The 27,319-nt window shown below is 55.8% G+C and overlaps 1 protein-coding gene and 1 non-coding gene across 22 annotated transcripts; both read left to right on the top strand.

The window, feature by feature from the left end:
• Nucleotides 1-26,987, top strand: Chd3 (chromodomain helicase DNA binding protein 3). 21 transcript variants are annotated; one of them, XM_076542667.1, is made up of 40 exons: nucleotides 1-292; nucleotides 4,937-5,049; nucleotides 5,690-5,860; nucleotides 6,070-6,191; nucleotides 7,214-7,500; nucleotides 7,731-7,861; nucleotides 8,026-8,176; nucleotides 8,336-8,529; nucleotides 8,819-9,049; nucleotides 9,183-9,386; nucleotides 9,989-10,200; nucleotides 10,793-10,924; nucleotides 11,709-11,808; nucleotides 12,160-12,351; nucleotides 12,484-12,684; nucleotides 12,989-13,126; nucleotides 13,392-13,513; nucleotides 13,648-13,821; nucleotides 14,128-14,269; nucleotides 14,498-14,629; nucleotides 15,489-15,606; nucleotides 15,791-15,915; nucleotides 16,110-16,341; nucleotides 16,641-16,807; nucleotides 17,470-17,647; nucleotides 18,027-18,092; nucleotides 18,617-18,702; nucleotides 18,855-18,988; nucleotides 19,542-19,686; nucleotides 19,847-20,009; nucleotides 20,472-20,593; nucleotides 20,697-20,832; nucleotides 20,938-21,039; nucleotides 21,226-21,357; nucleotides 22,287-22,395; nucleotides 23,016-23,148; nucleotides 23,411-23,652; nucleotides 24,596-24,759; nucleotides 25,070-25,196; nucleotides 25,833-26,987. In XM_076542667.1, the coding sequence occupies exons 1-40, from the start codon at nucleotides 19-21 to the stop codon at nucleotides 26,071-26,073; spliced, it is 6,345 nt and encodes a 2,114-aa protein (XP_076398782.1). In that variant the 5' UTR covers nucleotides 1-18; the 3' UTR covers nucleotides 26,074-26,987. The 21 variants fall into 21 exon arrangements, with proteins under 21 accessions (XP_076398782.1, XP_076398792.1, XP_076398791.1 ...); XM_076542677.1 differs by having other exon boundaries at nucleotides 6,067-6,191; nucleotides 8,354-8,529; nucleotides 21,229-21,357; nucleotides 23,411-23,606; nucleotides 25,836-26,987; XM_076542676.1 differs by having other exon boundaries at nucleotides 6,067-6,191; nucleotides 8,354-8,529; nucleotides 21,229-21,357; nucleotides 23,411-23,606.
• Nucleotides 19,119-19,257, top strand: LOC121831930 (small Cajal body-specific RNA 21). The gene has a single exon (XR_006075525.1).
• Nucleotides 26,988-27,319: the final 332 nt, after the last annotated feature.

The raw sequence follows: 27,319 nt of genomic DNA, 5'->3' as shown, positions 1-27,319 counted from the left end.
GGGGGCCAGAGCCACAGGATGGCTTCCCCTCTGAGGGACGAGGAGGAGGAGGAGGAGGAGATGGTGGTGTCGGAGGAGGAAGAAGAGGAGGAAGAAGAGGGCGACGAGGAGGAGGAGGAGGTGGAGGCGGCCGACGAGGACGAGGAGGAGGAGGACGAAGAGGGAGTCCTCGGGCGCGGGCCGGGCCACGACCGGGGCCGCGACCGCCACAGCCCCCCCAGCTGCCACCTCTTCCCGCCGCCGCCGCCGCCGCCGCCGCTGCCGCCGCCGCCGCCGCCGCCCCCGCCGCCAGGTAAGCGTCCGCCCCGACTGCGTCCCCGGGCCCGAGCCGAGCCAAGCCGCGGGGCCCGGCGCCTCCGGGGAGGCCGAGCCGAGCCGAGTCCCTCGGCGGGCGCCCGGCCGGTCCCGACGGGGCCCCGCGGGTCCGGGCGGCGGCGGCGGCGGCGGCGGCCTTGGGGCCAGGCCTCCTCCCCTCCCCCGCCGCACCCCTCCCCCGCCGCTACCGCGGTCGCCGCCGCCGCCGCCGCCGCCGCCGCCGCCCGGGCTGGAGAGCGCTGGGCGCGAGCTGCGCGCGCGGACCGGGCCACTTGGTCGCGGCTTTCGGGGGAGGAGATCTTTTTTTTTTTTTTTTTTTTTTCACCCTCGGCGGGGAGGGGGTAGGCAGGAAACGGCCGCGGCGAAGCCAGGGTCGTCGTCGTGTCCCCCCCCCTCTGCCCACCCCCACCCACCCACGCATCCACCCCCCCCCAGGCCGAGCGAGGGACCCGCCGAGCCCCCGGCGACCGGACGGCGGCGTGGGGGGGAGGGGCGCGTGGGGGAGGGGCGGCCGCGTGAGCGCCCCGGGGGCCCGGTCCCCGGTGGGGTCCGCGCGGAGGCGCCGTGGGTGGGTGGGTGGGTGGGGGTTCCGTGTGTGGGGCCGTCGCCGGCCGCCCCGACGCCCTCCAGCGCGGTCGGGACTCGGTGGACCCCCCCCCGACTCCCTCCCACCCCTCCACCCGGCCCCTCCACCTGCCAGGGGGGACTTCGGTGCCCGCCAACTCCGGGGCGCGCGGTGGCACGCGGGGGAGGGGGGCGTGTGCGTGTGGGCAGCGCGGCCGGAGGGCTCGGGGCCGGTGGGGGACCACGCTCCGCGCAGACAGACCACTTCCTGGAGTTCAGGCTGCCTGGGACCTGCCCTCCACTCCCCCCCCCTCCCCAGCTGGCCGGCGAGATCGGAGGTCACTGCAGATTAGGGGGGGGGGACACACGAGACGGGAGAGTGTCTGGGGAGCCCGGTGCCCCCGGCCCCACCCTCGTCCTCTCTGCCCCGGGGCTCTTTTGTGTCAAGTGCAGGGCCTCCACCCCCCCTCCACCCCCGCCCCGGTGACCCCGTCCGTCTGGGGTGGCCGAACTGCCCAGCTGGGACTCCCTCACGTGGCTGCCATTCACTGTCACTCTCCGCATGACACCACCCACACACCCTGACCACGCCGGGGGGCGTGAGCGGCCCACCCCGCTGCTCTGGGCTGGACCGTCGCTCTGCACCCTTCTCCCGGGATGACAGGTCATCTGGCCACTCCTGAGCAGCTGGTCCAGCTGTGCCGGGCGGGGACAGACCCTGAGCCGGCCGCAGGCGTCCACCCCCCACCCCCAGGGGAGCGGTGTCCGTCCTCTTTCGGATAGGTGTCCGTCCGCACCCCCGACTGGGGGGGACGTCCACACCCCCAGGTCTCTGGCTGCAGAGCAGCAGCACACAGGCACCAAAACTTCACAACCTTGCCTGTAAAACTATCCCACTGGCCAGGGAGGGGGGCTCCATGTCGCACATGTCGAGACGGCCTTGGGAGGGGTGGGTGGGTGGGTGAAGTGCTCAGTGCTCTGCTGCCCATTCCCCCCTGCTAGGCTTACCCCGAAAAGGGGGAAAAGTTTAGAAAGTTAGTCCGCCGGGCCCGCGGGGTTCGCTGGGCCGGGCTGGGGGTGATCAAAGATCCCGGGGGTGGGGAGGGAGGGAGGGCTGCAGCCTGCGGCTGGCTGGGGAAAGGAGGCTGGGCAGGTGAGCCGGGGGCCGCCAGCTCTGTCCCCACCTCTGTCCCCACCTCGGGCTCTGGTGTTGATCCCGGGACCTGGGTGCCTGCAGGGGAGGAGAAGGAACCAGCCTGAGGTCGACATGGGTCTTTGTGTGGCGCCCTCCCTCCCCGTCTCTGCTTCCTTGAATCCTTGAGAGGCGTCCAATGCTTTTTAAATTTTTATATTTGAAATCAAATCTCACCTCCTCGGTCTCGCTGGGCAGTCTCACCCCCCCACACACACACACCCCATCCCAGCCCTCCAAGTCAAGTAAGTGACCCAGATACACCCCCTCAGATGACTTGGAGGTAAAACTTTGGAAAAAATATTTTTAGCGTACTCATTATCCGTCTACCTAAGTGTGGGGAAAATGAGTCTCCTCTAAGGAGCTCCGTTCGGGCTGCCCGCCCTCGTCTCTTTCTGGAATATGAATTTGTACGCGTGAGAGGCCTCCCATTGTTTTTCAGTGCGACTGCTTTGAATCTCACCATTTTGTTTTACATTCTTACCCAAGACCAATTTTTATCCCTCCCCCCCGCGCTCCAGTCTCCTTACATTGTTAAACGTTTAAAATAATAGCATTCGCGTTGGTGGTGGGGGAAGGGAGCAGGAAGCTGAAGAAAAACCTCATTTCTTCTCCCTCCCCCTTCTGGCAAGTCTAGAGAAATAATATAACATAATATATAGATGTGATTCCTTGGGGGGTGGGGATGGGGGTGGGGAAACGATTGTGGGTGGTGCGGAAGATTCTGGTAGTTTCTTTGCAAAAGGTCTGAAAATACAAACCCACCTCCTGCATTCAGTACGCATGTGCGGCAGGCCTATTATGGAGGTTCGTTGTTGGGGGAGGGAGGGGAATTTGAGAAAAAAATAAATATAAGTGTGAGAGATTGATGGCGAGATTAGGAGAGGGGCGGGAGGAAGCGCGCTCGCGCCCAGGCCCCGCCCACAGGCCCTCCTGCCAGACTCCGCCCTCGCCCTCCCCACCTTCCCGAGGTCTGAGCCGGGATGTGGGAGAGTCTGGGCTCTCAGCCAGCATTGAGAGGCTGCGGAGACAGAGGTTGGGGCTTAGATTTGCTTTATTACCCTCCCTTGCCGCTCCTCGCCATTCTTCCCCTCTGCTGGCCACCGAAGTCGGCCTAAAACCGAGAACCTCCTGCCGGGCTGGGTGGGAAGTGGAGTTCACAGGCTTCCTCGCCCCACACACCCAGGGTGACCCCCCGCGGGCCACTTCCCCTGATCCTTAGCCAGTTGGCGTAGCCTGGCCTGCCCTTGCCACTTGCCCCGCGGTCTTCGTTTCCATGTTCGCGTTAACCCAAGTCCCTAGAGTTAAGGGGAGCCAGCTGCTGGGCATGACGTCTGACTTCCTATTACAGCCCTGGATCATTTTTCACACACTGCCTCTGGGCAGGCAGTCTCTTTGCATGCCCACACCCCATCTTAGAGTGTTTTTGCTCACAGGGACTTGAGATTGTGGAGGCGGAAGGAAAGGTAGCATCAGATCGGAAACCCAGGCCTGGGGTGTTAATTGTGGCTAATTTTTCCTTGGCTCTTGAGGGAAGGAGGATTGTGTGTCCTAGAGCAAGAGGCTGGGCCAAGTCCTGGCGTTCCCCTCTGGCGGCAGCTGCCTCTGCTTGGACAAGACAGGTCTGGCTGGTTAGTCTAGTGATTGGTGGGGGTGGGGGTAGGTGAACCAGGGCCCCATTTCTGTGTGGCATTCGTGTGTGTGTGTGTGTGTGTGTGTGTGTGTGTGTGTGTGAGAGAGAGAGAGAGAGAGAGAGAGAGAGAGAGAGAGAGAGATAAGGGCTTACTCTGCAAGAAACAACTCTGGTCCCCAACTTCAGCAGACTGGCAGGGGTCAGAGAGAATGGGGTGGTGTCATATCAGGGAAGAACCTGTCCTGAGCCCTCTGACAGAGCCTTCCGGGGAGAGAGCCAGGGACATAGCTGTGCTGAAGCAGGTACAGGCGTGTGCGTGTGTGTGTGCGCGCGTGTGAATTAGAGATTGCACATGTCACCTATGTCTGTGATTATATCTTTATTTGTGTCCCTGTAATGCATATATGCGTGGTGTGTGTGTGTGTGTGTGTGTGTATGAGTCAGCATGTCTGGGAAAAATACAGAGGTGGGTAAGGCCGTGAGATCAAGGGTACAGCCCCTGGGAAAAGATCTGGAGGCAGACCCAGTGCTCTGGGAGAAGTAGGGAATTGTTCAGACTTCCTTTTGCTGAGTTAGGATGTGAAGAGGCGGATAGATAGACACTGATCCTGTGGGCAAGAGGGTAGCATGACCAGCTGAGAATTTCTTTTGCCCCAGTGCTGTATTGGGGTGATTATCCAAGAAAATGTACATAGAGGCCTCCCTCTTGGCAAAAAGGATGTCAGAGCCCCAGGGTGTCAGTGTGAGAACCAGGGTGTCCACCTTTGGCTCTCCCTTCTCAGCATCTGGCCTAGGGAGCTGCCAGCTTGTGTCTCCCTACTCCAAGTGCTGGGGTCAGGCCAGGCCAGCAGCTGGGCATGGCTTCCCCGGTTCCTGGGCAAGCTGCCAGCTGGCAGAGTGAGGGGAAAGCAGGAGGAGCCCTGGCGAGGACTGAAAGGACCTGCCACAGTCTGAGCCGGTGGCCCAGAGTCTGGTCCCTTGGTAGTAGGAGGGGGGAAAGGGAGGGGCTTGGCGGCTCTTCCTCTCTGACCCTTGACCTCCCATTCAGAATCAGAGGATCCCAGAGTACTACAAGCCGTCTGTTTGCATCCGGTGATGGGCCGGGAAATTTAGAGGAATGGATGCTCGCGTTCCTAGAGAGTGCGACTGAGTTGGGAAGAAAGGGGACCGTGAAGAACCTCAGGGAGCGGGGTGCTCCAAGCTTAGGTTTTCTGGTTCTCTTCTCTCCAAAGATAAAGATGATATCCGGCCGCTGCCTTCAGCACTGGGTGTGAAGAAGAGAAAGCGAGGACCCAAAAAGCAGAAGGAAAACAAGCCAGGCAAACCCCGGAAACGCAAGAAGCTCGTGAGTACCAAGGGTCCCTGCTGCCTGAGCAAGGCTCCAGGGCCCTCCTCCCAGAGACTGTCCATCTGCTCTGGCCCTGGTTACCTGAGTCGAGGTGTCCCTGATGCCTGAGCAAGGCTCCAGGGCCCTCCTCCCAGAGACTGTCCATCTGCTCTGGCCCTGGTTACCTGAGTCGAGGTGTCCCTGATGTCAAGAGGCTCCACTCCTGTATCTCATCTGCGTCTCTTGCACCTGGAACCCTAACCCACTTTCTCCGGCTGTCACTCACTGTAACTTGCCCTACAGTCTGAGGGAAGCACTTGGGAGCACACTGGCTTGCTGAGGCTGTAGCTCAGTGGTGGAGAGCTTGCCCCACATGTTTGAGCCCTGGGTTTAATTCCCAATACAGAGGGGAAGAGAAAACCACAGTCTTGGAAGAAGATTGCGTGAATTCAAAGCCTAGAAGTCCTCTGTCTTCCTGGCTGGGTAGTTAGCTCCCTGTGCCTCAATTTCCTCTGTAAAAAAGTGAATAAATATAGATCAACTACTGTTCCATAGGATAGTTGTAAAGATGGAAAGAGATAAAATATGTTTCATGCTAAGAACAGTTCTTGGCACATGGTAAGAATGAATAAGTGTTATTTTTATTTCTCTTCCTCAGGACAGCGAAGAGGAGTTTGGCTCAGAGCGAGATGAGTACCGGGAGAAGTCAGAGAGCGGCGGCAGTGAGTATGGAACTGGACCAGGCCGGAAGCGAAGAAGGAAGCACCGAGAAAAGAAAGAGAAAAAGACGAAGAGGAGGAAAAGGGGAGAAGGAGATGGGGGGCAAAAGGTGAGTAGAGTTAGGAAGTAAGGACGAGGAATCGGGGCGTCAGGTCAGCATGGGGATGGGGGGATGCTGCCAGAGCTGGGGTCTGTAACGCACGGGAACTGGACTGCAGAGGGGAGCAGGGAACCGGTGGAGACTACGTGAGACATTGAAGGGTGTCTGGCAGAGGAGTCGGGGAGCCCCACCTTACCACGCTGTCCCCCACTCAGCAGGTGGAACAGAAGTCCTCGGCTGCCCTGCTTCTGACCTGGGGCTTGGAGGATGTGGAGCACGTGTTCTCCGAGGAGGACTATCATACTCTTACCAACTATAAAGCCTTCAGTCAGTTCATGAGGTACAGGGGCACTGGGAACCCTCTCAGACAAATAGTTAATATTGGGGTGTGGCCTGGGCCTCTCTGGAATCTGTTAAAAATATATGAAAATGCTTCCCAGGGAAATTCATGGCATGTGCACACAAAATTTTGCACATAATTTCAATCTACTCTTGGTTTGGGAATCTGTCAATCCCAGCTAAGACTCCATCTTTCCCTAAAGTTGTGGGGGCAGAGGTCATGAGTCGAGTACTACATTAGAGAACTTTCCAGAACTAGAAGATAGTGAGGACAGGAAGGATTGAGTCCGACAGTTCCATTTTCCTCTCTCTGACTTCTGTAGACCTGGGTGACATCATTGTCCTAGAGTTTTCGTTTCAAGTCTTCACAACTCTAACAACACACCATGCATTTAATAGCATGGGACTTGAGCTGTAGAGGCACAAGCTGAGGTTTGACACAGCAGTTTAGTGCCCTGGCTTCGTCTTGGGCAAGCTACTTAATTTCTTTGGTGCTCAGTTTCCTTATCTGTAAACTGGAAATAATACATACTTTGTAGGGGGCTGTGTGGATTTGGTGGGAAGTTGAATGCATAGCCCAGTACCTTTGGTACCTAGACTCAGGGGATGCTAACTGGCAGCTGTCCTTAGCGATATCTTCTTACACCTCTGCCAAAGACAGTGTGGTCGTCGGCACTGAGGACCACAGGTGTCCTTGTAGGAGCATTGGACCCACACCCTGGAGGAAAATGCAATGTCTGTCTCTTTCAAACCGTCCGAAGGGAACCTTCCTTCAGGTTCCACAGAATTCAGTAAAATGCAGAAAAATCAAAGCAAGAGCACCATTATGAGGATGGTGTGCAACAGGGAATATTTCCCTTTTCACTTCTTTTTGCTTCATTTATTACTTAAATTAATATTTTTCTTAATAGGACACATTTCCCCCACCCGGGGTAGTTAGCATAGACTTAATTGATATGGGGAGATGGCAGTATTCCCAGACCATCTGTGAAAGGTCTGGATTTTCTGCTTCTCTGTTTGCAGGCCCCTGATTGCTAAGAAGAACCCTAAGATCCCAATGTCGAAGATGATGACCATCCTGGGGGCCAAGTGGAGAGAGTTCAGCGCCAATAACCCCTTCAAAGGGTCAGCAGCTGCTGTGGCGGCGGCGGCGGCAGCGGCGGCTGCGGCTGTAGCTGAGCAGGTGTCAGCTGCTGTCTCCCCAGCCACCCCCATAGCGCCATCTGGACCCCCCCCTGCCCTTCCACCACCCCCTGCTCCTGAAATCCAGCCCCCACCCATCAGAAGAGCCAAAACCAAAGAAGGCAAAGGTAGGAACCCTCTTCTTCCAACCCGTTTTCCTGCTTTCCGAACCGCATGGCTTCACGGCTGCAACGCATGCCGCCCCAGCCCTGATCGCTGGGGAGGAAATGCTTCCCATGACGGGGAAGGAGTAAAACCGTAGCCCATGGCGCAGTCCAGAGTTCCCCGTGACCCCTGTTCTTCCAGGATGTGTCATGGCCGATGGATTTTCTCCCCTCCTCCCTCTTCTCTCCTTCAGGTCCAGGCCACAAGAGGCGGAATAAGAGCCCCCGAGTGCCTGACGGACGCAAGAAGCTTCGAGGGAAGAAGATGGCACCACTCAAAATCAAGCTGGGGCTGCTGGGTGCCAAGCGGAAGAAGGCGGGCTCGGTGGGTGGCTCCTCCCTGTCTGCCAAACCCCGGGAGTCGAGGGCTGAGACCTCTAGAGAGTCCGTGGGGAAGTGGGGTGGGGACCCCACAGTCTAGGGATGCAGGGTCGTGGTGGGTAGAATCAAGCACGCCTCACTGATGGCCACGGGCCATGCCATGGGCAGTACGTTTTTCAGAGTGATGAGGGCCCTGAACCGGAAGCTGAGGAGTCAGACCTGGACAGTGGCAGTGTCCATAGTGCCTCGGGCCGGCCTGATGGCCCTGTCCGTGCCAAGAAACTGAAGCGAGGCCGGCCAGGAAGGAAAAAGAAGAAGGGTAAGGCCGTCGCTGTGCGAGCCTCTCTGCCCGCCCTCCTCCTTGCTGTCTCTCTCACTTCAGATTTTGACTTCTCGATTCCACCCTTCTCTGTCTTCCCTGAACCCCTTCCTGTCTCTCTTTTTCTGTCCCCTTTGCCTTGACTGGGGTATATGACAGTCCTGGGCTGTCCTGCAGTGGCCGGGGAGGAGGAGGTTGATGGCTACGAGACGGATCACCAGGATTACTGTGAGGTGTGCCAGCAGGGTGGGGAAATTATTCTGTGCGACACCTGCCCTCGTGCCTACCACCTCGTCTGCCTTGACCCTGAGCTTGACCGGGCTCCCGAGGGCAAATGGAGCTGCCCCCACTGTGTGAGTACCCGGTGCCCTCGGGGTCCACCCATCTCCCTTCCTCTTGCTTTCTGTTATGGTCTTCTGGGCTTCTCAGCAGTAGGTACGCAGGATTCTGGAATCCTCGTGGGGTCCTTTCGTTCAGCCCTTTGTCCCCAGGGTCAGTGTTTTTGGATAATGGGGCTCTCCTGTTTGGTAAGCCCCATGAGACGGCTGTGCACTTCTGGGACTCAGTCTTCTTGGCTTTGCCCCAACTTTCCGGTCTCCCCCCCTCTTCTTCTACCTCTCTCTTTCTGCTCTCGGCCTCCAGGAGAAGGAAGGGGTACAGTGGGAGGCCAAGGAGGAGGAGGAGGAGTATGAGGAGGAGGGGGAGGAAGGCGAGAAGGAGGAAGAGGACGACCACATGGAGTACTGTCGAGTGTGCAAGGACGGCGGGGAGCTGCTGTGCTGTGACGCCTGCATCTCCTCCTACCACATCCACTGTCTGAACCCCCCGCTGCCCGACATCCCCAACGGCGAGTGGCTGTGCCCGCGGTGCACGGTAGGTGCCGCCATGTCCTTCCGGGGCCCGAGCACGCGGTCTTCCCCTCTGCCCCCGGCCTCTGTTGGGCCCTTGTCCTGCCTAACGGGCTCTCCCGGCCTCTTCCTCTCTCTCCTGGGTGTCCGTCCCCAAGTGTCCTGTGCTAAAGGGCCGTGTTCAGAAGATCTTGCACTGGCGATGGGGGGAGCCACCCGTGGCCATGCCAGCACCCCAACAGGCGGACGGGAATCCAGATGTGCCACCCCCTCGTCCTCTTCAAGGCAGATCAGAGCGAGAGTTCTTTGTCAAGTGGGTGGGCCTCTCCTACTGGCACTGCTCCTGGGCCAAGGAGCTTCAGGTAGGAAGGCTTTTCCTGCCCCCGGGGGCCTGCGCTCAGCCACTTGCCCTCTCCTCCCTCTCCTCTCGGTTTCCATCTCCTTTCCCTTCCATTCTTCCTGCTTCAGTTTCTACCTCTGGTTCTTTGATCTCTTTTCATTTCTGTTAGTTTTCACCCCTTTCCTGACCGCCATCTCCTTCCTTATCTTTTTATTCCATATCCATCTCCACTGTCATAATCACCCCTTGTCTTGTCTCTCACGTTTCCTAACTGCTCTCCCAGGCCTGGTCTTCTATCAGGTGTATTTATTTCTGTCCTATCCATTTTATTTGTTTGTTTACTTTGGTTTTTTGAGACAGGGTTTCTCTGTGTAGTTTTGGTGCCTGTCCTGGAACTCACTCTGTAGCCCAGGCTGGCCTCGAACTCACAAAGATCTGCCTGGCTCTGCCTCCCGAGTGCTGGGATTAAAGGTGTGCGCCACCGCCACCGGCATTTTATTTCTTTTTCACTGTTGTTTTTATTATTACTGTTTGATTTAGCCAGCCTTTTCTCTGCTGCTCTTTGTCTCTTTGTATTTGGATGCTATCTCTTCTCCTCTCTTCTCTGCCTCTCTGCTCCATCAGCTGGAAATCTTCCACTTGGTAATGTATCGCAACTACCAACGGAAGAATGACATGGATGAGCCCCCACCCCTGGACTACGGCTCCGGTGAGGACGACGGGAAGAGCGACAAGCGCAAGGTGAAGGACCCTCACTATGCTGAGATGGAGGAGAAGTACTACCGTTTCGGCATCAAGCCAGAGTGGATGACTGTCCACCGCATCATCAACCACAGGTGAGCCCGTGGTCCGCGGAAAGGCCCAGCTGGACTATGACACTGTCTTGCTGTGGCGATGGCCCTGCATAAACCAGATGACAGCGGAAGTTGGGTAACTTTCTGCAGTTCCAGTCCTCTGGCCGTGCTCCTCTAGGGGACCTGAGAAACCAGGAAAGCCCAGTCCAGTGTTCCTCACTTAGTCCTAGTAGCATAGGGATGGGGTGGGACTTGAGAGCAAACTGTGAGGAGAAACAGGTCATCCAGATGAGAGCTTGCAGGGTGCCTCTTACTACCGTCTAGCACTGGTTCATTTGTGCCAAAGCGTGAGCGACAAGATGGGTATTTGTGGTTCACTTGCTGCTCCGCCCAGTGCCTCTGTCCGGGGCCGAGTATCACATCAGACACTCGGAAATCCTGTCTGGGGAAGTGAGTGGTACTGTGGGCTCTCTGGGATGTTCTGTGATGGTTGGCTTTTACATACCATCTCGAGAAGGCTAAGGTAGCAGATGCTGTGTGTGTTGACACCTTATTTACCAGGACTTTGTGCAATGTGTGATGATGCCTACTATTTTTTCCCTCTTGCGTCTCTTCTTGGCCTCCTGCCCGACAGTATGGATAAAAAGGGGAATTACCACTATCTTGTGAAATGGAAGGATTTGCCTTACGACCAGTCGACATGGGAGGAGGATGAGATGAGCATCCCCGAATATGAGGACCACAAACAAAGCTACTGGAGGCATCGGTGAGGGAGCCAGCCATAGCACATGGAGACTAAGCGGAGGACGCCGTTTCCGGCAGGCCCAGCCTAGGGCAGGGGCAGCCTGGGCTCGGCCTGGGATGCCTTCGGTGGTGGTAGTTTACGGACAAGCAGTAAGATCTGGCCGGCCTGAAAAGGTTCCAGCAGCTAAGAGCTCTTGTCGAGGATCTGAGTTCAGCACCCACATCGGCAGGCTCACAACCTTCTGTAATTCCAGATCCAGGGGATCAGACACCTTCTTCTGGCCTCTGAGGGCACCCCCCCCCACACACACACACATGTGCATGCCTATCACACATACATAAATAAAGATAACTAAATCTAAAAGAATAAGAAGAGGAAATGAGATGTGGTCTGAGAAATAGATAAGAGATTGCCTGGAAGAGAAGGATTGACTCTCAGGGAATAACCCCAGGAGTGAGGATAGAAGGCTTGCGAGAGGGTGGCAAGGTGGCTTAGTGGATAAAGGTACTGACCACTAAGCCTGACGACCTGAGTTTCATCCCCTAGTATCCACATGGTGGAATGAGAGAACCAATTTCCACAGGTTGTCCTCGGACCTCTGCATGTAGGCCATGGCATGTGCATACATATGTACACACTCAAACTGCACGTGTAGTTAGATTTTTTCCTTAAAATGCTTTTGAGAAAGAAACCGAGAGAATCTGAGGAAAGGTTTTAGGCAGAGGGAGGCAGGTCTGGAATAGATTTAGAAAAGTGGGGGGCTCCGGAGGACCAGGCCTTGCTCAGACGCCCACTCTTTCCTCAGTGAGCTAATTATGGGGGAGGACCCTGCACAGCCTCGAAAGTATAAGAAGAAGAAGAAGGAGTTACAGGGAGACGGGCCTCCCAGTTCACCCACTAATGACGTAAGTTCTTTCCCCTGTCCCTACAGCCTTGGGACTGAGTCCTGGAGCGGCCAGCGAGCCACTGTTCTCTGCCCTTCAGGCTGGCCCGCAGAGGGGCGAGGGATTTGGCGTCGGAGTTGGAGTGCTTCCAGAAGTAGCAGCCCGGCTCCTTCCCGAGCTAGCCCTCCCTCCCTAGTGGTGCTGCTGGGTTTGATTTAGGGGCTGGAGGTGGGGGTTGGGGTAGAGAGGACTGAAGAGTAGAACTCGACTCAGGCCGTAGCCGAGGATGTTGCCGTTCAGCTCGGAAGCAGTGTTAGGACAGGGCCGAAGGAACCCTGTCCCCTTGAACCTTTCCGTGTCGTCCCCCCACAGCCTACGGTGAAGTACGAGAGCCAGCCTCGGTTTATCACAGCCACAGGAGGCACACTGCACATGTACCAGCTGGAAGGCCTCAACTGGCTGCGCTTCTCGTGGGCCCAAGGCACCGACACAATTCTGGCCGATGAGATGGGCCTGGGCAAGACCATCCAAACCATCGTCTTTCTCTACTCACTGTACAAGGAGGTGTGCGCTGGACTGTGGGCCCCCGAGGGCGTGAGCGCTAGCCTAGATGGGTGGAGGAGAGAAGGCCGGAGCAGGCAGACTCGCGTGTAGTGTTTGAGCCAGGCCTGACGGGATTCCACCCTTGCCTCCCAGGGCCACACCAAAGGTCCCTTCCTGGTGAGCGCTCCGCTCTCCACCATCATCAACTGGGAGCGAGAGTTCCAGATGTGGGCGCCCAAGTTCTATGTGGTCACGTACACGGGTGACAAGGACAGCCGGGCCATTATTCGAGAGAATGAGTTCTCCTTTGAGGATAATGCCATAAAAGGCGGGAAGAAAGCTTTTAAGATGAAGGTGAGTCCCTGTCGTGCGTCCAGATCCTTGGGTCTGTCATGTCTTTGTCCCAACCAGGGATTCCTCTCCTCATCTCTGTGCCTCTGAACTCGCTCCATCGTAGACCCTCCTGGAAGCATGCACGAGGCTGTCAGTACTGGGCATGGGGGGGGAGGGGGGGACAGACGGACTGAGAGCTGTGGTCCGTTGTCGCGGTTCGGCTTCCCGAGGGAAACACAAACTTGGTTCTCGATGAAGGGCGGGGGCTGGGGTGAGGTGGGGGTGTGGTGAGTGGCAGCTGAACGCGCAGTGGCTTTGTTGGCAGAGAGAGGCCCAGGTGAAGTTCCATGTCCTCCTGACGTCCTATGAGCTGATCACCATCGATCAGGCAGCGCTGGGCTCCATCCGCTGGGCCTGTCTCGTGGTGGATGAAGCTCACCGTCTCAAGAACAACCAGTCCAAGGTGGGTGAGATTCCAGACTGAGGCTGTGGACTCCCCTCTGTCTCGATCCTTAACACAAATCCTTTGGGGGAGTTGTAGCCTGGAAGGGGGGTTCCTGTACTGTGTGGAGGAAGGGCCGTGCTGGGAGGGGATTGGGACTAGGGATTTGGGGTCTCTCATCCTGAGGGTGCGGGGTTCAGCATCTGGCGAGGGAAATGTCTGTGAGGTGAGAGAGCCACTTCCCACTGATAACTCTTTCTCCTGCTGTCCTTGTCTCAATTTCTAGTTTTTCAGGGTCCTCAATGGCTACAAGATAGATCATAAGCTGCTGCTGACGGGCACCCCACTGCAGAATAACCTGGAGGAACTCTTCCATCTTCTGAACTTCCTCACTCCAGAGAGGTTTAAGTAAGTGGCGCCCGAAAGCCAGGAAAGGCAGGGTTCTAGTTAAGATCCACCGGACGTAGGAAATGGAGCCTGAGATCGGAGGCAGGGGACTGTCTGTCACCTTGTCTGTCTTCTTACCTCTTTGTGTCTGCTAGCAACCTGGAGGGCTTCCTGGAGGAGTTTGCCGACATATCCAAAGAGGACCAGATTAAAAAACTGCATGATTTACTGGGGCCACACATGCTGCGGAGACTCAAGGCGGATGTCTTTAAGAACATGCCGGCTAAGACGGAGCTCATTGTCCGAGTGGAGCTAAGCCCCATGCAGAAGTGAGACTCAGGACGGGCTGTCTAGACTTGGGAGTGGGTGTGGGTGATAGTAACTTTCCAAGAGTTGGGAGCACGTGCTGTATCAGAAGTGGTTGCTGCTAGGAGTGGTGTCCCCTGCCTTTAATCCCAGCACTTGGGAGGCAGGAGCAGATGGGTCTCTGAGTTTGAGGCCAGCCTGGTCTACAGAGTGAGTTCCAGGAGAACCAGGGCTACACAGAGAAACCTTGTTTCAAAAATTTAAAAAAAAAGAAAAAAGAAGTGGTTTCTTTCTCTTTATCCCTTGTACATCCCTACCCTGGTCTTTAGGAAATACTACAAGTACATCCTAACTCGAAATTTTGAGGCCTTGAACTCGAGAGGCGGTGGGAACCAAGTGTCGCTGCTTAACATCATGATGGATCTTAAGAAGTGCTGTAACCACCCATACCTCTTCCCCGTGGCTGCCATGGTAGGAAGCAGAGGGCGGCGGGGGTGGGGGTGGGTGAGGGTGGGTGGCTGCTCACGTGGCTGGTTCTCTGGGAGGGTCTGTGTTGAGCAGAGGGGCGGAACTAGCTTGCAGGGCCCAGGTTCTGCCCTTGGAAGTGAGAACTGTGGGAGCCGTGTTAAGCTTTTGGTTTTTCTAGTCACGGCAGAAGGAAGGAGTACGCTCCCTGACCCTCTTTTCCCCCCTTTTCAGGAGTCCCCGAAACTCCCCAGTGGGGCTTACGAGGGTGGGGCACTCATTAAGTCATCAGGGAAGCTCATGCTGCTGCAGAAGATGCTGCGGAAGCTGAAGGAGCAAGGACACAGAGTACTCATCTTCTCCCAGGTGACCCAGCCGCCTGCTCGCCTCATACCCGCGTCCTGTGGCCGTCCGCCAACCAGACTTTAATGCCTGTCCTCATTCCTGGGCTGCTCTAGCAGGAAAGACTGAGATCCTCCTGCTCATAAGCATGTCTTGACTCAGGCAGGCAAGGCGACACATGCCAATAATCCCTGACGTTGGGATGCCGAGGCTGAAGCCAGTCTACACAAAGAGAGACCCCGTATTCGAGTGACAGAAAGAGAGGGCACGTGGCTAGAGATGGCTCCGTGGTAGAGCCCTTGCCTAGCCTGCATGAGGCTATGATTGGATCCACAAATAAAACAATAATAAAGAAGTCTGGGGCTAGGTGTGGTGGTGCACGCCTTTAATCCAGCCTGGTCCACATAGCGGGTTCCAGGCCAGCCAGGCCTGCGAGGCCTACACAGTGAGTCCTTGTCCTTAAAAACAAAGCAAAAAGCCTGGCTTGCCTGGCTCGTCCCTTGATCTGATCCTTGTTCTAAGACGAGTGTGGTTGTCAGCCTTGTGAATGAATGCAGGGAGGAAGTACCGACCCTTTAGGATTCTGATGAAAGGTATTCTTCCACTTTGGAGAAAACCACATACCAGTTTTATGAACTTTTCAAAGTATTTATAGGTTTCTCTGAAACCCTTTCATGGGTCTCAGAGAACCTGTCCTTATCAGAAAATTAATCAAGAGTGGGACTGGAACAGTGATGGCTGGGGTGTGAGTCACTGAGGGTCTCAGGGTGGGTGTGTTTCAGTAGGAGGAGGCTTGGGAATTTGTTCCAGTTACGTGTTACTTTGAGGAGCCAGGCCCAAGCTGTGTCGTAGCCTTCTGAACTCTTGCTGTCCCTTGTTTTAGATGACCAAAATGTTAGACCTTCTGGAGGACTTCCTAGACTACGAAGGCTACAAGTACGAACGCATTGATGGCGGCATCACTGGCGCCCTTAGGCAGGAGGCCATTGATCGGTTTAATGGTGAGAATGAAATGCTTTGGTCCCTATGGCTATGGAAGGCCCGAGAAACTTCTGTCATATCCTCAGGATGGGGGATGGTGAGGGGATGTTGGAAACTTGGACTTTGGAGCTAGGATATAGTGATTTTTAGTCAGAGCCTCCAGCAGCTGGTGATGAACTTGACCTCCTAATTCTCACCTCCTAGCTCCTGGTGCCCAACAATTCTGCTTCCTCCTGTCCACCCGAGCTGGAGGCCTGGGCATCAACCTGGCCACTGCTGACACTGTCATCATCTTCGATTCTGATTGGAACCCCCATAATGACATCCAGGTGGGAACCTGCATCCTGAATAATCCCCTGTAACATTCAGCAAGTTGACATGGGTTCATGGAAGAGGTTGTCCTGCTCAGGTGGGGTCTTAGGGGAGAGGAGAAGGCCTTTCCCCAGCAGCCTGCTTTCCTGACCGTGTGCCCGCTTCCTCCTGTCACCCCCCGGCCGACCTCCCTTCTCTTCTGCCCCGGCAGGCCTTCAGCAGAGCCCATCGGATTGGCCAGGCCAACAAAGTAATGATCTACCGCTTTGTGACGCGAGCGTCTGTGGAGGAGCGGATCACGCAGGTGGCCAAGCGGAAGATGATGCTGACACACTTGGTGGTGAGGCCCGGGCTGGGCTCCAAGGCCGGCTCCATGTCCAAGCAGGAGCTGGACGACATCCTCAAGTTCGGCACCGAGGAGCTGTTCAAGGACGAGAATGAGGGTGAGTGAGACGCATCCTCCACTCCCTGAAGGTAGTCCTGTCCTCCCCTGAGGAAAACACACCTGGAACAAAACAAAACAAAGGTGAAGAGAGAAGCACCTCCTTTCTAGTGGTCTTGAGAGAAGGGTTGGCCACCTAAGGAAACCAAACAAAAGACCCTTGGCATGAGCTCCCAGGGAACAGTTGTCCTCTTCAGGGCCCAGTGAGAAGGAGGAAGAGTACAGCATCTCACCATCCTGCCTAAACTGCCGGGGCTTCTGGCCGGAGCCTCAAGTCCTTTCTGTTCCTGTCCCTGCCAGGGGAGAATAAGGAGGAGGACAGCAGTGTGATCCACTATGACAACGAGGCCATCGCTCGACTGCTGGACCGAAACCAGGATGCAACTGAGGATACTGACGTGCAGAACATGAATGAGTATCTCAGCTCCTTCAAGGTGGCCCAGTATGTTGTGCGTGAAGAAGACAAGGTGAGAGGCGTTGGGGCCGGCCACACCCTGTCTCTCCAGGGCCATCTCTGAGCGGCAGTGCCTCTCACTAAATTGTGGAAGTCTGCTCCCTTAGTGTTTTTTTTTTTTTTTTTTTTTTTTTTTTTTTTTTTTTTTAAAGATTTATTTATTATGTAAACAGTGTTCTGCCTGCATATGTCCTTCCAGGCCAGAAGAGGGCACCAGATCTCATTACAGGTGGTTGTGAGCCACCATGTGGTTGCTGGGAATTGAACTCAGGACCTTTGGAAGAACAGTCAGTGCTCTTAACCACTGAGCCATCTCTCCAGCCCCTGCTCCCTTAGTTTTGATTCATTCTCCCACCCTGGCCCCCAGCAAAAAGCAACAGTGGACCTCAGGCAGTCTCTCATTTTGATAGATGAGACTGCACTTTGGAGAGAGACATGGGCACAGAAAGTTCTAGTAGTCACAGAACTACTAGAGTCTGTGGGAGGAAGTGAGGGGAAGTGGAGGAGAGGAAGGAGCCAGCACATTGCAAGGACGAGGTGCTAGGAAACTGTGCAGTGTCCAGAGACCGCACGCAGACCTGGAGACAGGGAGGAAGCATCGGGCAGGATTGGGCCTTCGTGGGGGAGAGGGGGTTTGGGGAGGGGGGCTGCCAGCCTCACTCGGCTGCCTTGCAGATCGAGGAGATCGAGCGAGAGATCATCAAGCAGGAGGAGAACGTGGACCCCGACTACTGGGAGAAGCTGCTGAGGCATCACTATGAGCAACAGCAGGAAGACCTCGCCCGAAACCTCGGCAAGGGGAAGCGGGTTCGAAAGCAAGTTAACTACAATGATGCGGCTCAGGAGGATCAAGGTGAGGACCGCCCCGAGGGGTGGGACGGGAAGAGGTGACGGTGAGAGCTTTGGAGGCCAGGGGACTGGGAAGGGTCAAGGGGAACTTTTCTAAGGCCAGGTGGATTTGCGGGGATTTAACTCTCTAGGGACCACAGAGGGATCTTGTGAACACTCAGTCTTTAGGGTAGCTTTGACAGGAGGCAGAGTGGTACAGGAGGAGGTCCCCAGAGACCAAAGATGGCTAGGAATAGATGACTGTTATTCACGGATCTGACCCAGTGTCCCCAGCAGGACCAAGGCCGGGTGGAGGGGGAGAAATGTCCAAGATGAAGAATCTAAGTGGGAAGGAAGGGCCCCAGTATGGTTACCGCTGACCATTGAACCCTCTGTCCTCACAGATAACCAGTCAGAATACTCAGTGGGGTCAGAGGAGGAGGATGAGGACTTCGATGAGCGTCCTGAAGGTGGCCTCTTGTCTTGACTTCCTGTCTCAGCCTTGCAGTTTTACTTCCTAGCTTCCTTTATGCCCACTATTTTTCCCTTCTTTTTCTGTCACGTTTGGAGCACATAGATAGCCATGTGGTCTCAGATGCTCTCAGGTCAGGAAAGGTAGTGAGGCGTGGTGATGCGCACCGGCAGGTCCAGCTCCTAGGAGGGTCAGACAGGATTGCTTGAGTCTAGGAGTCGGAGGGCTGGTCAACACAGACCTCATCTAAAAGTACGAACACACGTACACTGAGACTAGACAGGAAAGTTACGGTATTTTACTTTCCCATGAGTAAGACTGTCTGTCAGATATTTGCTATTAATCTCCAAATATGACTTCTTTTAGCCTTACTAGGTAGTATTGCTGACAACGTACTTGGAGGAAATTGAGGCACACATGCCACAGGCTAGCCTGAGTTTTCTGTATTATGGGATGGGTGCTAAGGAAGACTGAGGGCTTAGAGGAGGTGACCCTGCTAACCAGTGTCACCCTTACCCTCAGGTCGTCGACAGTCGAAGAGGCAGCTCCGCAATGAAAAGGACAAGCCGCTGCCTCCACTGCTGGCCCGAGTGGGCGGGAACATTGAGGTGAGACTCTGCCCGGGCCCCAGGCGTGATCTCTGAGGAGAAGGTGGTGGCGGGGTCAGGGGGAGACTGAAACTGAGCACTGGGCCACCGGCCGTAGAAAGGACTGCAGACCCCTAACCATTCGTGGCCCCGCCTCTTGGCCCCATCTTCAGGTACTGGGATTCAACACCCGACAACGGAAGGCATTCCTTAATGCTGTGATGCGCTGGGGGATGCCACCTCAGGACGCCTTCACAACACAGTGGCTAGTGCGGGACCTGAGGGGCAAGACCGAGAAAGAGTTCAAGTGAGTGTGGATGGTTTGGGGATGAACTGAAGAGGGGCTAAGAGCTTTGGGGATGACTTTCTTCCTCTTGGCCGCCATATGATGTGACCTTACTCAGCTGATCACCGCCTCCCTACCTTACGACATGTCCAGGCTCGATTTCCTGGGATGTGGGCTCAGCCCACCCCACTTCCCCTCAACAGAGCCTAGAGAAAAGGGGCCAGGCCTCTTCCCTCATGGGAGGGGTGTTTGAGAAGGAGCCTCACCCAGGCTAGTCTGGCCTCACATTTACTTGGCCAGGATAACTTGGCAGGAGGAGCTGGTGAACAGGATGAATAACTGACTGATGGGGCCCAGGAACAAAGTGCCAAGTCCCAGGGGCTGCCGTGGGGGAGCTGAGGGGGAGGTCAATGAAGAGTTAGGTGTGGGGGCTGATGCCAGGGGGAGGCCCGTGGGCCCAGTCTCGGAAGCCGCTGGGGAGTTGAAGTTGAGGAGGTAGTGATCTCTGCACCTCCCTCACTGCCTGACCCACCCCTGAGACCTTGCAATCTTCCTTCTGCCCCATGCATTCCAGGGCCTACGTGTCTTTGTTCATGCGCCATCTGTGTGAGCCGGGGGCAGATGGCTCGGAGACCTTCGCGGATGGGGTCCCCCGGGAGGGCCTGAGTCGCCAGCAGGTGTTGACCCGCATTGGAGTCATGTCTCTGGTCAAGAAGAAGGTACCAGACTTTCCTCACTCCAGCATCTGGCCAGCTGCTTGGTCTCTGTTCTCCCTCTGTCTGAGTTCTAGCTCAGGCTGGTGTGCTACAGAGGAGACCAGGGCTTCCTCCGTGCCCGGTGCCAGGAACTGACCCTTGGCCTGCAAACCTCCTTCCCCAGGTGCAGGAGTTTGAGCATATCAATGGGCGCTGGTCAATGCCAGAGCTAATGCCCGACCCAAGTGCCGACTCCAAGCGCTCTTCCAGGGCCTCCTCCCCGGCCAAGACGTCCCCCGCCACGCCCGAGGCTTCTACCACCAACAGCCCTTGCACCTCTAAACCTGGTAACTGGGGGTCAGGACGGTGGGGGACAAGTGCAGTCAGATGTCAGGGTAGAAAACCTCTGCTCCCCGCAGTTCGTGTGATTCTAATGAGACACCCAAGGCTGGACAACTTTATAGGAAGTAGGCTAATCTGGGCTCATGGTTTTGGAAGTTCGAGGTCAACAGCTGCATCGGGTGGTGACCTTCTTGCTTGCAGAATCCTGAGGTCACACAGGCTGTCCCATGGTGAAATGTAGAGAGCATGCATGTATAGTCTGAAGAGCCGCCAGGATTCAGTTGGGGGGAGGGGCTTTGCCCTGACCTTATCTAATCCTGGTTATCTCCTCCAAACCCCACCTGTCAATGCTGTACTTAGATTCAGTTTCTACCGTTTTGTTACCTCACACTGGACATTAAATGTCAACACATGAACCTTTGGAGAACACTGAAGCGTCAAACCATAGCACTCTGCCTTCCCCACAGCTACTCCCGCCCCAAGCGAGAAAGGAGATGGCGTAAGGACACCTCTCGAGAAGGATGACACGGAGAACCCAGAAGAGAAGCCGGAGAAGAACAGCAAAATGGGGGAAAAGATGGAGACAGAGGTGTGCGGACACCTGGATCTCACTGACGGCCTGGGGTGGAAGGTCTGGAGGGGTCTTGGTACCTAGGAACTTTACTCATTGTGACTCCACTGTCCTCCGCCAGGTTGACTCTCCCAGCCCAGCCCCGTCACTTGGAGAGCGGCTGGAGCCAAGGAAGATTCTGTCAGAGGATGAAGCACCAGGGCTGCCTGGAGAGGTGGAGCCTGAACCTGGGTACCGGGCAGACAGAGATAAGTCTGGTGGGTCATTGTCCTAGTGCTGACGGGGACTGGAATTTGGGGCTCTGTCGTCTGGAGTTGGGAGAGAGTAACATCTTTCCTTCTGTTTCCTGCCTCTTTCCACAGCCTCAGAGCCAACGCCAGGAGAAAGGGGGGAGGAGAAACCGCTGGATGCACAGGAACACAGGGAGAGACCAGAGGGGGAGACAGGGGATTTGGGCAAGAGAGGTAATGGGTGAAAGGGACTGGACACCCGAGTCCCTGAGGGCACCAGGGGAGGTGGAATCTGGGGGAACCAACTGCCCGGGCCTTGGGTGGGTAGCCGTTGGAAGAGCCAGCACGGTTTATGTATTAAGTAGTCTTGACACCTAGTAGGAGGCTGTCCTGAGGTGTGAGCTTTAACTGTTTGCCTAGCAGAGGATGTAAAAGCAGAACGGGAGCTTCGACTTGGGCCTCCTCGAGATGAGCCACGGTCCAATGGGCGCCGTGAGGAGAAGGTGGAGAAGCCAAGGTTCATGTTCAATATTGCCGACGGTGGCTTCACAGGTGCGAGCTGTTGTCTGTTACCTGCCATTCGGGCTTTCTCATTGTGCCCGTGGCTTCCTGCTACATTTAATTCCAAGTACTTCCATGAGATAGTGCATGCTGACTGTGGGCCTTCCCACTCATCCCTAATAGAGTCTTGTAGCTAGAGTTTTCCTGCCTTGCCCACAGTCAGGACAAATCTTTGTCACCCGCCAGTCCCACAGCCGCTCAGACCCAACCAAGTAAACACAGAGACTTACACTGCTTACAAACTGCATGGCCGTGGCAGGCTTCTTGCTAACTGTTCTTATAGCTTAAATTAATCCATTTCCATAAATCTATACCTTGCCATGTAGCTCGTGGCCTACCAGCATCTTCACATGCTGCTTGTCATGGCGGCGGCTGGCAGTGACTCTCCTTCTGTCTTCCTGTTCCAATTCTCCTCTCTGTTAGTCCCGCCTATACTTCCTGCCTGGCCACTGGCCAATCAGTGTTTTATTTATTGACCAATCAGAGTAATTTGACATACAGACCATCCCACAGCAGAGTCTTTTGTCTTAATCCTAATTAAGTGAGCCTGTTCATAACTAACTTTATTTCTTACCACCTAACATAACCCTTCCCCATTTTTTTCAGGTTTATTTTATGTCTGAGTGTTTGCCTGCATGTATGTGTGTGCACCACATGTAGGTAGCACCCTCAGAGAGGGTGCTGGACCCCCTGTACCTGGAGTTGCAGATGGTTGTGAGTTACCATGTGGGTGCTGTGAACTGAACTCGGGTCCTCTGGAAGAGCAACCAGTGCTCCTAACCACTGAGCTCCGTCTGTCACCTGTTCACAGTTCTCAGGGGCCTTTAGTGCTCTGGCGTGACTCAGCTTTCCATCTGTACGTGACTGTTGCGATGGATGCGGGTCACAAACCTCTGATGCTCCCGCTGGTCTCTCTGCAGAGCTACACACCCTTTGGCAAAATGAAGAGAGGGCAGCTATTTCCTCGGGGAAACTCAACGAGATCTGGCACCGACGACATGACTACTGGCTTCTGGCTGGGATTGTCCTGTATCCTTTCTACAGAAGCGTGGCTGAGGAGAGAGGGATTGAGGAGAGGGATTGAGGAGAGAGGGCCCTTGGCCATGTCTCTGTTGCTGCGATAAACATCGTGACCAAAAGCAGCTTGGGGAGGAAAGGGTTATTTCATCTTACAACTTGTAATGCATCTTCCGGAGAAGTCAGGGCAGGAACCTGGAGGCAGGAACCTGGAGGCAGGAACTGAGGCAGGAACTGAGGCAGAGGCCAGGGAGGGGTGCTGCTTACTGGCTTGCTCCTCATGGCTTGCCCAGCCTGCTTTCTCATAGCACGCAGGACCACCTGTCCAGGGGTGGCCCCGCCCACAGTGGGCAGGGTCCTCCCACATCAGTCATTATTAAGTAAATGCCCTATAGATTTGCTTACAGCCCAACCTTATTTAGGCATTTTCTCGATTGAGGTTCCACTTCCCAGATAACTCTAACTTGTGCCGGGTTGAAAAAACAACTAGTCAGGACAGAGGGGAGCTACGGGTCGAAGAAGGGTCCACACTTGGGGCAGGGAGACTTGTGCCACACTCTGGGGAAATCTGGCCGATGTTCACAGTCAAGTCCAGTCAGTTTCCTTGATAGTTCCCTTTCCTCCCCTGGCAGTCATGGCTATGCCCGGTGGCAAGACATCCAGAACGATGCTCAGTTTGCCATTATCAATGAGCCGTTTAAGACGGAAGCCAATAAGGGGAACTTCCTGGAGATGAAAAATAAGTTCCTGGCCCGGAGGTTCAAGGTGGGGATGAAAAAGGAAAGAAGTAGTGTGAAGAAGGTCTTGGGTCAGAGGTTGTCTGGGGGGGGGGGGTGTTAACATCTTGAGAGTTGAGGTAGCACTTGGGGCTAAGGTCCGAGTGTACCCTTGTGATGGAAACTGGTCTGCATCGGCACTGATGTTGGGGTCACACGCTGAGGGCCGAGCGCTGGGACGGAGTAGCTCTCCAGGGCTGGGCCCTGCCCCTCTGCTCACCTCCGTGTCCACCTCTCTCCTGCGCCCTCAGCTCCTGGAGCAGGCGCTGGTGATCGAGGAGCAGCTGCGGCGGGCGGCCTACCTGAACCTGTCCCAGGAGCCGGCGCACCCCGCCATGGCCCTCCACGCCCGCTTTGCCGAGGCCGAGTGCCTAGCCGAGAGCCACCAGCACCTCTCCAAGGAGTCGCTGGCAGGGAACAAGCCGGCCAACGCCGTCCTGCACAAGGGTAAGGGCCGCGGTGGCCCCGCGCGGGGGAGGGCCCACAACGCTGCGTAAGTCTTCACCCCGCACCCTTCAAAATCTCCCCACACCCTTCGCCCCCCTTACCCCTCTACCCTCTGACCTCTAACCCCACCTCCGACCCAGCTGGCACCCTTTTGGGTTTTAGCCTTTATCCCTTGTCCGAGCCCATTCTCCCCACGACCCGCTAGGGTTCACGTCAGTGACCAGTAGGGTACCAGTCCCCTCGTCCAGTGGGGCCTCATCCCTGGGAGTGCGACCACGTGGTTGTACCTGCTGTGATCCTGATAGCTTTAGTTTGTGTGTGCACACCACACATGTCCTTAGCTTTGATCCCACAGACCACTTTCTCAGGACCTCCTTCACCCTATGAAGTGAAAACTCCTGCCTATCCACCCTTGACCATACCCCATAAAACTTAACCTTTGACCCCCAACCTCTTCTCCCACGTCCTTCTCCTTGATAATTATAGGTTGAGTCCCGAACCTTCTAACCACCTGACAGCAGCTGGTGTGGTGACCCCTGCCTTAGGTCCTTCTGTATAATGCTGGCCCCTTCACTTCCCTCCCCGTTATGAACTAAAACCGATTCCTTCAGTCACACTACCCCCGTGCCCCCAATTCCTCCCCACCATCCCCACCCCCTAAGCCGTCCTGTTCCAGTACGGGATGTTCTGACAACCCCCGACCCCATGTCTTCCAATGTCTCCCCCTCCTCTTTTCCATATTCTTTCTTCTTCCTCTTCATTTCCCTCTGTCCTGTGTGGTGTCTGGCCTGACACTTTCCTCCTCTGAATCACTCCTTTCCTGTCTGCTTCCTGTCGTTGTTGTCACCGTGCTTCTTTCATGTCTGTCCTCTCTTTCTGACTGTGCTTGTCCATCTGACTGTGCTTGTCCATCTGACTGTCACTTTTTCTGGCTCCATCTCTCTTTCCATCTTTCTCTTGCCCTTCTTTCTCTGTGGCCCGGGCCCCAGTTCTGAACCAGCTGGAGGAGTTGCTGAGCGACATGAAGGCGGATGTGACCCGCCTGCCAGCCACGCTGTCCCGAATACCCCCCATCGCAGCCCGCCTGCAGATGTCCGAGCGCAGCATCCTCAGCCGGCTGGCCAGCAAGGGCACAGAGCCTCACCCCACACCGGTAACCCCTTCCCCTAACTGTTTCTCTGTCAGTGCCCCTTCTACACACACACACACACACACACACACACACACACACACGCACACACGCACACGCGCACACACACACACACACACACACGCACACACACACGCACGCGCACGCACACGCACACGCTCCATCAGAATCCCACATAGATGGAGAAACAGCCTGCTACAATAGTCTTCACCTTGAGTCTCCCTGCCTGTACCACAGCCTCTAGTGATTCTGGGGCCTGGTCCCTCTCCTCTAGACTGCGGAGGAACTAACCTCAGCTTGCTCTCTGTTCCAGGCCTTTCCCCCGGGTCCTTACGCCACACCACCGGGGTACGGGGCAGCCTTCAGCGCCGCTCCCGTCGGGGCTCTGGCCGCCGCAGGCGCCAATTACAGCCAGATGCCTGCAGGGTCCTTCATCACAGGTGGGTGGTTGTTCCCACTCCGCTTCTCCCCCAGTTTTGCCAAACGTTGTTCCTGCTTGACTCCCTGCCCTGTTTAAACCACCTCTCTTCCTCAAACGTGTCCACTGTTTTAGGGAAGAGTTGTCCTGGGCTTGTTTTATCTGTTCCTCTGTATCCCTTCTTCTGTCCCCATGACAAAACTGTCAGTCAGGAGGCCAGCCTGGGCTGTGTGGTCGTGCACACATTTAATCCCAGCACCGGGGGTGGGGGGAGTGGGGGTGGGGGGTGAGGGGGTGGGTGTGGGGGCAGAAGCAGGTGGATATCTGTGAGTTCGAGTTCCAGGACAGTGAGGGCTATGAAGAGAAATCCTTTCTCAAAAAAACAAGAAACCAAAAGCCTCCACATCATGTGACTTTGTATCCCCCACTGAGCCTCCTCAACCCGATTTCCTCAAGAAGTGAGCGTGAATTCAGAAAGGCTCCAGCATCGGACCTGTCACACTGTGGCATCAGGGGACTCTGAGGAGGGCTTCACCCCAGTCCTACATGTATAAGGAAAATCAGAGTGGGAGGAAATGACGTGGCCGTGGGGGAGGCTTGAATCCGGGCTTGACGTTTGGGATGTAGGGACTGACCTTCCCACACTTGTCTCCCCAAGCAGCCACCAACGGCCCTCCAGTGCTGGTGAAGAAAGAGAAGGAAATGATGGCAGCCTTGGGGTCAGACGGGCTGGATCGGAAGGAGCCCCGAGCAGGGGAGGTGATTTGTATAGACGACTGACTGGATCTCAGGCCTGCCCTTCACCTAGGCCCCGACCCCGGAGCCGACCCACATCTCAGGCCTTGGGGCCTGCTGCCAGCCCTCCCCCTCCCCCTCCCCTCGGGCCACCGCTGGGCTAAGAGCCTTTCTATAACTTCTCCCCTCAAGAAGGACCCCTGTCTCTCTCCACCTCCACACACCTTTCCCACCGAACCTTGAAGACTGTGCTGGTGTGAAGAGGTCTGTGGGAGATGCTTAGCAGGGTCTTCAAGTACCCTTACTCCCCACCACCAAATATACAGCTTCCCACTAAATGATTGTCGGGAGGGGAGAGGTGGAGCCTCCCCGGTCCTTACCTGCAGAATAAGTGGGGGTTAGCCTTGCCTGGCCGCCAAGAGCAACAGAGAGGAGGGTACGTCAGTGCAGAGGGATGAGAAGGACACAGGAGAAGGAAGGGGAGGGGAGGGCGGCTGCATGCCGCTTGCCCTGCCTCCACACGGCAGCAGCTACAAGAGGGGGAGCTGATTGCTCTTCAGTGGCTCACTCACGTCCTGTGTACCAGCATCTTGCTTTAGGAACCGTTCTCCTCCCTAGGGACCAAGGACCACCCCCACAAAGAGTAACGGTTGGGTGATACTCCCTCAAGCCAAAGAGGAGCTCCCCAACCTGTTCTAGGAAACCTAGAGAGGGTGGGAGAGAATACAGAGGGCCGGACATGGGGGCAGACCCCCACTCTGGGGCTCAGGTTTCTGGAGGACTTAGATCCTCCCTCCTCAAGGCCTGGATACAGACTAAATTTGAGTAGGTCAGGCCAGGGGCCTAGTCAGGAGACTACCTTGCCTGTGGGACCAGAGCAACAGAGTGGATAACAGGCTAGGGAGATGTGGGCACATTTCCCCTCCACGGAGGGGCCAGGGAGTGGCAGTTTGCATGGGGAACCCCCACTTCCTCCTTGCTGCCCCTTCCCCAGTCTCTCCGCTCCTACTCCTGGTCTGTCCCCACCCCTCTTCTGTATCAGGTTATCGGTTGTACATATAAATTATACTTTCCTTTCTGTGCGCTGTCGTCTTTACCTGGGGAGGGGGAATTCTTGTATGGAGGTAAGACAGTAAGAAAGATTATTGCTTTGTACTGTTTCATCTTATTAACCCCCACCCCACCCTTTTTTATTTGGCTGTTGAGACAGGGTTTCTCTTGGTATCCCTGGCTGTTCTGGAACTTCCTTTGTAGCCAAGGCCGGCCTTGATCTCTTAAACCATTCAAGAATCAAAGGAGTATCACTACTGGGGGGTGGAGGGCGGGCAGAGTCCCTCTGTGTATTCCTGGCTGTCCTGGAACTTACTTTGTAGACCTGGCTGGCCTGGAACTCAGATCCATCTGCCTCTG

Source organism: Peromyscus maniculatus, chromosome 8, assembly GCF_049852395.1.
Source record: "Peromyscus maniculatus bairdii isolate BWxNUB_F1_BW_parent chromosome 8, HU_Pman_BW_mat_3.1, whole genome shotgun sequence".
Lineage (NCBI taxonomy): Eukaryota > Metazoa > Chordata > Mammalia > Rodentia > Cricetidae > Peromyscus > Peromyscus maniculatus.
This window is presented reverse-complemented; position numbering and strand designations above follow the sequence as displayed.

Excerpts from the sequence above, each read along its gene's own strand:
- Chd3 (XM_076542664.1), top strand. The coding sequence starts at position 19 with ATGGCTTCCCCTCTGAGGGACGAGGAGGAGGAGGAGGAGGAGATGGTG. Across the intron at positions 8,530-8,818 it reads AATGGAGCTGCCCCCACTGT|GAGAAGGAAGGGGTACAGTG; the intron begins GTGAGTACCCGG and ends CTCGGCCTCCAG. Across the intron at positions 12,685-12,988 it reads AGAAAGCTTTTAAGATGAAG|AGAGAGGCCCAGGTGAAGTT; the intron begins GTGAGTCCCTGT and ends CTTTGTTGGCAG.